At 38.9% G+C, this 9,872-nt stretch overlaps 1 protein-coding gene across 1 annotated transcript; it reads right to left on the reverse strand.

Annotated features, from left to right (window-relative positions):
* Positions 1–30: 30 nt before the first annotated feature.
* Positions 31–9,514, reverse strand: dhrs7ca (dehydrogenase/reductase (SDR family) member 7Ca). Its single transcript, XM_084924758.1, has 7 exons — positions 9,420–9,514; positions 7,255–7,420; positions 7,029–7,141; positions 2,344–2,554; positions 2,180–2,272; positions 1,257–1,406; positions 31–1,159 (listed from the first exon to the last, which is right to left on the reverse strand). The coding sequence occupies exons 2-7, from the start codon at positions 7,415–7,417 to the stop codon at positions 954–956; spliced, it is 936 nt and encodes a 311-aa protein (XP_084780884.1). The 5' UTR covers positions 7,418–7,420; positions 9,420–9,514; the 3' UTR covers positions 31–953.
* Positions 9,515–9,872: the final 358 nt, after the last annotated feature.

Genomic DNA, 9,872 nt, shown 5'->3' on the forward strand with positions numbered 1-9,872 from the left:
ATAATTTGAAATTTTGAGCTTTTTGCAAGCTTGTTATTTGTAGAATTTATTTATAAATATACATTTATAACCAATTTATTTTCAGTGGCAGTAGTGAAAGTAATTATTACACTTCAAACCATGACTCATACAGTAAATGACACATTTCATGATGAATGAATAATGAGTACTTAGTTCATATTTTAATAATATGTAATAGTTAATACTTTGATTATAGTATAAATACAATAAAAATTCCATTGTCACCATAATAAGTACTAAATTATGTGGTCATTTTCAGGAAATTCTTTCTAAGATCATGTGAAAATTCCAAACTTGTAAAATAACATTTGTCCATAGTCTTACATCTGATCTCGGTGCCAACAATAATATGTTAACAAGCCTTTTTAAAAAACAAACAAACAAACAAAAACAACAACCTACAGCAATAGGTCCACAAATTCAGCAACAGATGCAAAATCTCTTCAATATGTCACTTTCTGATAGAAATGCTATGAAAACTAAAGAAGAAGTGAACATTTATAAATATGAGTACGTGCTATAAGTCCTGTAACTCCTGATTGTTGAGTTTTAAGGAAACTCTGTTTATTAAATGAAGAAAATCAATATTTTACACACAAATCTGAGTATAAGACAAAACACTAATCCACAGGCTGGATTTACCCACTTAGGAGCTCAGAGGCAAACATTTGTTGTTGGACCCCTGTTGGCCCCCACTCTGTGTGGCAGCTTCATGATTCATGAAAATCATATTGGTGATTTTCCCACAATTCAATTTAACCAACAGCAACAGATAATGTGATGTGGATTAAATCTGGGACTGTTGCGCTTTTTTTCCAGCTACTTAGCCATGCGCACGAACATCAAATGATCATTAAAATATCTTTGACTTCCACTGATTTGTTAAAAAACCTCATGTCATGTGTCCCATCATCCCGGTGCTGAGGCAGTATCTACATCTCAGCGGCGATGGCGGCGTTCTTCACCCCTGCACCAATCACAGCAAAGAACACATTTGGGAAAAAGGACCTGGCGTAAATGGCCATCTTAGGGAGCGAGGGAGCAATCACCACCTCTTTCCTCTTATTGTTTAAAGTCTTCACAATCTCCGCGGCGGCTTCATCAGGAGAAACGCCGAGGGGCTTCTTAGTGTACAACACTGCAGTGAGCCGACAGGAAGAGGAAATAACACTCAGCATTTTCAACAATAAAAGAAGTGTTTGAACATCTGTTTTGCCTCCTCTGTGTTTACTCACACGACCACAGGGATTTGGAGGTGGCTGGGGCTCCAGACGCAGAGCAGCTGATGAAGTTGTGGCTGATGGTGCTGACGGAGATGCCGTACTCCTCCACCTCCGCTCTCAGGCAGTCAAAGAAGGCCTGAACAGCGTGTTTAGAGGCTGCGTCTAAGATACAGAGTGAAACCTGTCATCATCTTCTCTGAGGAAACAGCAGGAATAATCGAAACTTTTTTCTAATCTAATCTAAACTCTGTACTGGAATTTTAAAATGTTTACATTCAAATTTTTAAATATCGTTTTTGAAGGCGTCTGAAAACTTTGGATAATGGATTGTTTTAAGTCATTTTTAATATATATATAAAAAAAAAGTACAAATCTGAATACTTGCTGCTTAATGCTAAGTGTTAATGGTAAGTCAATGTTAGCGTTAGGCTAACATTAGTTATTTAAAATGAACTTTCTTTATACCAATTTGAATTTTTTTCAATAATATAATAATTTTTTCAATAAAATAATATTTTTCAAATATATATATTTTTTAGTAACTTAGATATTTTTTTCATATTTTTTGTGTTTATGTGCAATATTGAGAAAAACTATTGGCAGAAAAATTGAGAAAATAACACATCACCATTTCTTGCATTTAGCTACTAAGATTATTATTAATTCTGGTGTTACCAAATAAAAGAAATGAGTAATTAGAACTGTTGATTCTTGTCAAAAATCTCGAGTTTGCTTTGTAACTGATCAGAAACAAAATACAGACTGAACTAACTTTTCTGTTGTTTCCACAGAAACAATTTAAGCAGTTTTACAACAGATTACCTCAACATACAGCAAATGAGTTCACCATAAACTAAAACCAGTTTTTATAATACAAACATTATGCAGACTGAAGTTATCTGAAGTTTCATGAAAAAGGGAATTTAAAAACTCACAGGTACTGCGAAAAGGCACAGCTAGTCTCCCTTGGATGCTGTTAACCAGCAGCAGGTGACCACTTCTCCTGGAGATCATGGAGGCCAGCACACCTGAAAGAGAAATTCAGCCTTCATCATCTCACCCTTAGAAGGTCAAAGTTAAACATGTTCCCATCATCTACCTTTAGCCAGAGTGACGGGCCCAAAGTAGTTGTTGTCCATCAGCAGTTTGTCCACCTCCAGAGACACAGTCTGTGCTGGAGCTTTCACCTTCATGCTGCTGTTAAAGATAATAATATCCAGGCACCCATAACAGTCCAGGATCTCTGCGATTGCCTCAGGCATGCTGTCCGTATCTCCAAAATCCAGCAGCACCAACTTAGGAGGAAACGTCTGAAGAGGAGAAACAGCATAGAAGAGGAGGTCTGCATGGCAGCAAAGTGCTGTATGGTGACTACATCTCATTTACTTTCACTTGTAATGCAGTACTTATGATTTGAGCAATTAAAATCTGTTTATTATTAGTAGTAATAGTAATAGCAGTAATAATAGCTAACATGCTGAAAAACACAGAATTTACATAAATGTGCAGAGACAGAAATAATATAATTAATTGTTTGGGTTTCATACACAAAAGTCTTTAGAAGAACAAATGTGGAAGGTTTTGAGTTTTTCTTGACGGGCGTGGCGCTACGGTGAATTTCAGTGTAGCATCATGTGTGACATTTGCACGGTGGGCTCTGCGTGACCTGCAGCAACATTAGTGGCTGTTCTATAAAGCCAAATAGTGGTCACAGGAAGTGATGTGACAGCAGAACAACAGCCAATAGGAGTGGAGGTAAATTTATATTCGAGTCTTCTTAATTTCTGTTGTATAAGTGGAAGAATTTTTTTTCTTATTGATAAAATGCATTGATGTGTTGGCTTCATATTATCATTCTTTACGCTAAGAATATCATGTCAGTCTCTATTTCCAAATTAGACACTGTCTCTTCACTGTTTCCAAATTTCCCACTTCTCCCTGCTGATCCTCCATGGGTTGACCTTCTGCTTCATAGGCCTAATCAAAAATCACCTCTATCAAATATATATTGTACGCTTATGGCGACCGAATCTGACTCATCAGGTAAAATCAGAACCGCCTGGGAGCGTGAATTAGGTGTTGAACTGTTTGAATCATGGTGGGATAAGGTGAATCTCATCATGCGCTCAAGTACACCATGTGCTAGGCTACAGCTTATACAGTTTAAAGTAATAAACAGAGTCCATTTCTCAAAATCCCGTTTATCTAAAAATTTTCCTTCAATTATAGACCAATGTGACAGATGTCACACCTCCCCTTGCAATCTAAGCCATATGTTTTTTTTCTGTCCGAGTTTGAACAAATTTTGGAGTGATTTCTTTTCTGTACTTTCAGGGGGTTTTGGAATTCAGATCCAAAAAGATCCTCTAATTGCCATTTTTGGAGTTCCAAAGACCCCTCTTAATATAACTCCCCAGCAAAATGAGATCTTGGCCTTTTGCTCCCTTCTTGCTAGACGCTGTATTTTACTTCTTTGGAAATCTCCCACGCCTCCATCTGTATTGCAATGGCTTAATACTGTCCGGACATTCTTGAGGGTGGAGAAGATCTCACTCGCAGTGAAATTTATCCACAAGTGGACACCCTTTGTGGAATATCTCAAATCTTTTCCTTAGTACAATGCAATTTACCCACCCTACAACTAGATTGAAAATAATTTGAAATTTACTCTTTTCTTTTTGTTTGTTTTTTGCTTTTTAAGGTAGGCATAGAATTTAAGCACCCCCCCCCCCCTCCCCCCTTTATTCTTTTATTTAATTTTATTTTTAATGTTGTTTCCTCAATTTTCTGTTCTTCTGTTGGTACAATGTTTTTTGTAACAGTATTCTCTTTTGTTTAACAAGAAAAAGTTAAAATGATTGGGAAAGAAATGTTTGAGAAAATATGTCATGTAAGATGCATACAATACAATGTATATAAGTTTCTATAATTTCTTGATAAACAAATTAAAAAAAAAGATTTATTTTTATAGCACATTTAAAAGTCTCAGGTACATCAAAGTGCTTCACAGACGAGCCGCATTTGCGGGGTTACAGCAGTAAAGGAGCAGGAAAATACAATTATCAGCAAAAGATATACAGTTATAAGATGGTGACGTGGCAACAAGCATGAACCGGGGAAAAGTTAAAAACTAAGTTGTTTGGAAGGCAAGCTTAAACAGGTGGGTTTTTAAACGTGATTTAAAGGATTGGATGGATTCCGACGCACGGACATCAATCGGCAAGCTGTTCCAGAGTTTTGGTGCGGCAAAAGCAAAAGCACGATCCCCCCTACTCTTCCGTCGAGACATTGGTTGCATTAAGAGCCCCTGGTTAGAGGATCTGAGTGTTCTCGTGGGGATGTATAGGTCAAGGAGGTCGATTAAGTAGCTGGGTGCCAAGTTGTTTAAAATTTTAAAAGTGTATAAAAGGATTTTAAAAACCATACGGTATTTGACGGGGAGCCAATGAAGGTTGGCGAGGGTGGGTGTGATATGGTCATGTCTTCTGGTGCCGCTTAAAAGGCGTGCTGCGGCATTCTGGACTAGTTGCAGGCGTTGGATGAGGGAAAGTTGGAGGCCTAAATAAAGAGAATTACAGTAGTCCAATCTCAAAGTAACAAGAGCATGAATGAGCTTTTCAAGGTCATTATGTCGTAAGTAGGGCATGGCCTTAGAAATTTGGCATAGTTGGTAGAAACTGGTTTTCACCACTTGTCTAATTTGAGAGAACTATCCAGCACTACTATAAGGTTTCTGACAGTAAACGAAAGATGACTGGCATAGGATCCCAAGGTATCCGATAGCTGTTTCAAGGGCATGTGACTGTCAAAGATGATAATTTCTGTTTTGTTTTCATTAAGGGTGAGAGAGTCTGTAACATCACGCAGGCAGTTGAACAAAGGCAATAGCAGGGACTGGAGATCCAAATCCAGAGGAAAATAGATTTGGATATCATCCGCATAACAATGGAAAGAAATATTATGATTTCTGAAAATTTGTCCCAGGGGTAGCAGATAAAAGGAGAACAGCGTAGGACTTAACACAGACCCCTGGGACGCACCACAGCAGAGGGGTGCGGAGGAGGAAGAATGATTCCCCATAGAGACAGAGAAAGTCCTCTCAGCTAAGTATGATTTGAACCATGAAAGTACTTTGCCTTTAAGACCAACTACATGTTCAAGCCTTGAAAGGAGGATGTCATGGTCAACCGTATCGAAGGCAGAGGACAAGTCTACAAGAACTAAAACCACAGGACGCCCTGCATCAACAGTTACAAGGAGGTCATTAAAAACTCTCAGTAGGGCTGTCTCGGTGCTGTGGTGAGGTTTAAAACCAGACTGGAATTTTTCATTGATTCCATTTGCCTCTAAGAAGGATTGTAATTGCTTAAGAACTATTTTCTCTAAGATTTTAGCCATAACAGGAAGTTTAGAAACCGGTCTATAGTTTGAAAGGACATTAGGATCAAGATTACTTTTCTTGATAACAGGTTGAACGACTGCATGTTTGAAAGCAGCAGGGACGCAGCCTGATAAGAGGGATGAATTCATTAGAAGTGAGATGCAGGGTCCTATAGTGTTCAGGGCATTTTTGATAATGCGAGAGGGAAGCACATCGTGACGAGAGTTAGAGCTTTTCGATTGGTCTATTATTTCCTTAAGATACAAAGATACAGGTTCTAGGACCGTTGAGGGTTCATATTATCTATGAAGCTTTGATAAAAGAGCTTGAAGCTCATGAAACATCAAGTCTTCGTGCACATCTATCGCTTCACTTTGATCTTTTCAGTCAAACCCTTAATTAGGATCCGATTAAGGTGATTTTCACATAAGGTGATTATATGAAAAAAGGGGCGTCTCATACTCAGAAGCTCTCTGGATTTGTTGCATTCAAACATTTAAGTCATTATTTCACACTGCAAACTCTGATTATACTGAACAGCAAAAATAAGTACTCTGAAATTACTCTTTTTATGTGGAGCGTAGTAATTCTGAAAAGGTGGTTCAAGTTATTTCAAAAAATGTTTCATCAACTTAAAAGGGAAGAAAATGTAAGTTTTCACTTCTTCATTTTTTTAATTACTTTGACATTTACAATCCACCAAAGACCCTAAGAGCAGCTCCACCAGCAAAAAATGCAGCCTGGTAATAAATGGCAGTGAAAAGGAACGCTTTACTGCACATTATTAGTGATTACATCTTTTACAGTGTACTGATTCAATATATTGCCCAAAGGATTTTTCTCGTCTGACATCCCATTCTTAATCCACAGAGTTTACTGAGATGTTGGGGCAGTCTTTGCAACCATAACAGCTTCAACTCTTCTGGGACGGCGTTCCACAAGGTTTAGAATTGTTTCTGGGAATTTTTGACCATTCTTCAAGAAGCCCATTTGTGAAGTCAGACACTGATGTCGGACGAGAAGGCTTGCGTCACAGGCTACACTGTAATTCATCTCACAGGTGTTCTGTCAGGTTGAGGTCAGGACTGTGCCAGTCAAGTTCTCCCACACCAAACTTGCTCATCCATTTCACAAGTCTCCAGCACAGACGTGTGGACAGGTGCCCAGCCATGTTGGAACTGGAAGGGGCCATCCCCAAACTGTTTCCACAAAGTTGGGATCACTCTACATGCCTAGGTTTTTTACACCTGTGGTCATGAAAGTGATTGGAACACCTGAATTCAATGATTTGGATGGGTGAGTGAATACTTTTGGCAATATAGTGTACTTCACTGAGTACTTTGTCAATGGTCCTTCGGTCTACGAGCTGTTATCATCTCTAATTTCAGTGCTTTTAGACTTACCACTGTTGGATCTGAAGAATTTGCCAAATCATCAGCGAGTTCTTCGAGTTTCTCCCAGTTTTTCCCGCAGAGGATCAGCCTCGCGCCTCCTTTGTGAAACACGCCTGCACACTCTTCACACAACATACAGAACTGCTAAGAAACCAAGTTCAGTTTAAAGATGCTGTGAAAAGGTTCACCTAAAATTACCAAAGTGTGTGTGTGTGTGTGTGTGTGTGTGTGTTACCTTTTCCAAGCCCAGATAAAGCATCAGTTATAACCACCACCTTGTTGCGTACAGACGTTTTGGACAACAGTCCCATGATTACACCATAGAGGTAGAAAAATCCAGCTGTTAGCAGGACCACGCAGGGCACCAGGAGCACAGTGGTGGTCCACGTCGAGTCCATCTCCTGAAAAATGTTTTAGTTGTAACATGTAGGAATGAAATTAAAGGATGATTCTTTCTAAATATTTGATATATGTCAAAAGTTTGACATTTTGTTGACAGAATGTTGAGGAAACACAGACACACCTCTAACACAGCGTGGGAAACTGTTAGTCTAGCCAAGACTAAAATCAGTCCTCTAATGACCTCGGTTGGCAGTCGGTACAATTACCAAAGTGTAAAAATGTAATTCTGCCTTTTTGTCAGGGTTTTGTTCTGCGTCTTAGCAACGACAATGGGACTCCAGCTGCTGTGTGAGCTGTACAGGTGCTGGTAGGTGCTCATTTACAGCCACAAATGCTCTTGAAATCGTGGTTAGGCACAAAAAACATGTTTCAAGTCTGAAACATGGATTTATGTTTTAAATTGAATATTATTTGAATTTTACTGATGCAGATGAGATGGGATGGAAGTGAGTCATTACATGCGTTTCATACCCAGAAGCTCTCCGGCTCTGTTACATTGGAATCCATCTCACCCTTTACAACCTTTTTTAAGTCTAACTATGTGTTCTTATGACTCTGAAACAAAAACAGAGAAGACTTTTTAAACCACGTTCTTACACCAGTAATCAAAATAAAGACAAATGAGCGATCATTAATGTCTTTCTTCTGGATGTACAGACAGTATACTTGGATATTTTAATATTTATACACAAGTTCTCATCAACTACTTGATATCAAGTCCAGCTTTTCATACTATTATTTAAAGTCTTTAAACAAATTTGCCTTATGAATCGTAGGGTTAGAGTTAGGCATTAGGAAATGATACCAGATCCCTGGATGGGTTACCATATCTGTGATAACCACTAGCCAGTGACCGTCTGACAGTTGGACCTGCTCCTCCTCATCACATCCACTTTTTTTAAACCAAGATGGCAACGGAGAAAATGCTCATCTCGAGGCTTAAAAACACGACCTCAGAAACCAGTGGATGACGTCACTCTAGGTACATCCATCATTTATACTGTTTATGTAGCGCAAAAGATAAAAATGGCAACAAAAAGATACAAAAAGTTACTACAAAGAGAGAAAAAAAACAAGCCTGCAATAAGAGACAAAAATGACAGTAAACACTAGAACACAAAACACACAAAAAATCACAACAGAGGAAAACTAAGAAAGAAAAAACTGCAAAGCAAATGCACAAAAAAAGCAATAAAAAGACAAAGTTGCAGGAAAAGAGAAAAATAACAAAGGAACAGATATTTATCCAACCGACGCACACAAAAAGCAACTGCAAAATGAAAAAATATAACAACAGAGAGACACAAAATTAGTTTAAACAAAGAGAAAAATAATGACAAGATAAAACACAATCACAAATATAAAAAAGCAAACAGACACAAAAAAAAAAAAACAGTTGTGAAAAGAGACAAAATGACAACAAATCCAGTGTCAGTCTGGATTACTCTGTACTCAGTCTTTGGTGACTGAAATTGAAAGTACGACAAATGCACAAAAAACAGCAACAAAAACACACAAAATGACTTCAGTGTAAAGTTACTTGGTGTTTAGTCCACTGGCCACCTCATACCACCATTAACTCTACACATTTCTCATCTGGCAGTGAAGACAGACACTCGCATGTTGTATCCAACCAGGAATTTGAGGATAACCTTTCAGTTAAGGCTCACCATGCCAAGCACTGGCTGTTTGTCCAAGAAGAGTTTTCTAAAAATACACTGCACTAAAAATAGATGCTGTGGCCCTCACAAAGGCTCAGTGTCACCCCGGACTCGCCAGGTTATTCCAAAACAAAGTCGGGAAATAACGGAGCACTTCTCAGTCCCTCTGCCTTCTGAATCTGCGGTCCAATTTTACATTAAAGCAAAGTTTCCCCACCCTTCTCACGGGGTCTCTGCACTTTGCATAACTCACAGCTAGATTATTAGCTCATTTCTGAGTGGCTGAGCCACCCAACCTCGACATTTGCAAGGAATTGAATTAGCAGCCACCGCTTACCGCTTCCTGGGCCTCTGCAGGTAGTCGAGTTTAATTCCTCTCCTGAGGAGCTGTAGCTGCTCTGCTCAGCACAGCTCCTGTGACATGACAGCAGCCCAACCGGCCAGGCATTGCAATACTTTAGGATTTGAGCTCTTTTAATAGCAGCACAGCTGAGTCAGTTATTTTCCATGTATGTTGTCAACATGGTATGTTTAGAATGACAGGTGGGGAGGAGATGGGGCTCCTACTGGCTGCAGGAGGCTGCCCCTCTTCTGTGATCCATAAATAATTACACATTGCTGCATAAAACAGCACACATACTGTAAGTATTTCTAAGCATCCCGAGGTCTGTGGTTCTTATCTTGCAGGTTGCATTTTACCTGAAATAAGGGATTCAAATTCAATTTTACTACAACTTACACTGAAGCTGGGATCAACAGCCCCAGGTGTGTTATATTGGTATCCATCAAT

Source organism: Perissodus microlepis, chromosome 4 (genome assembly GCF_051167445.1).
Source record: "Perissodus microlepis isolate ML-2025 ecotype Zambia chromosome 4, ASM5116744v1, whole genome shotgun sequence".
In the NCBI taxonomy this organism is placed as follows: Eukaryota; Metazoa; Chordata; class Actinopteri; order Cichliformes; family Cichlidae; genus Perissodus; species Perissodus microlepis.

Coding starts and splice junctions, on each gene's coding strand:
- dhrs7ca (XM_084924758.1), bottom strand. CDS start 7,417: ATGGACTCGACGTGGACCACCACTGTGCTCCTGGTGCCCTGCGTGGTC. Junction 7,142..7,254: donor TTTATCTGGGCTTGGAAAAG/GTAACACACACA, acceptor TGTTGTGTGAAG/AGTGTGCAGGCGTGTTTCAC. Junction 2,555..7,028: donor ATTCTTCAGATCCAACAGTG/GTAAGTCTAAAA, acceptor TCTCCTCTTCAG/ACGTTTCCTCCTAAGTTGGT.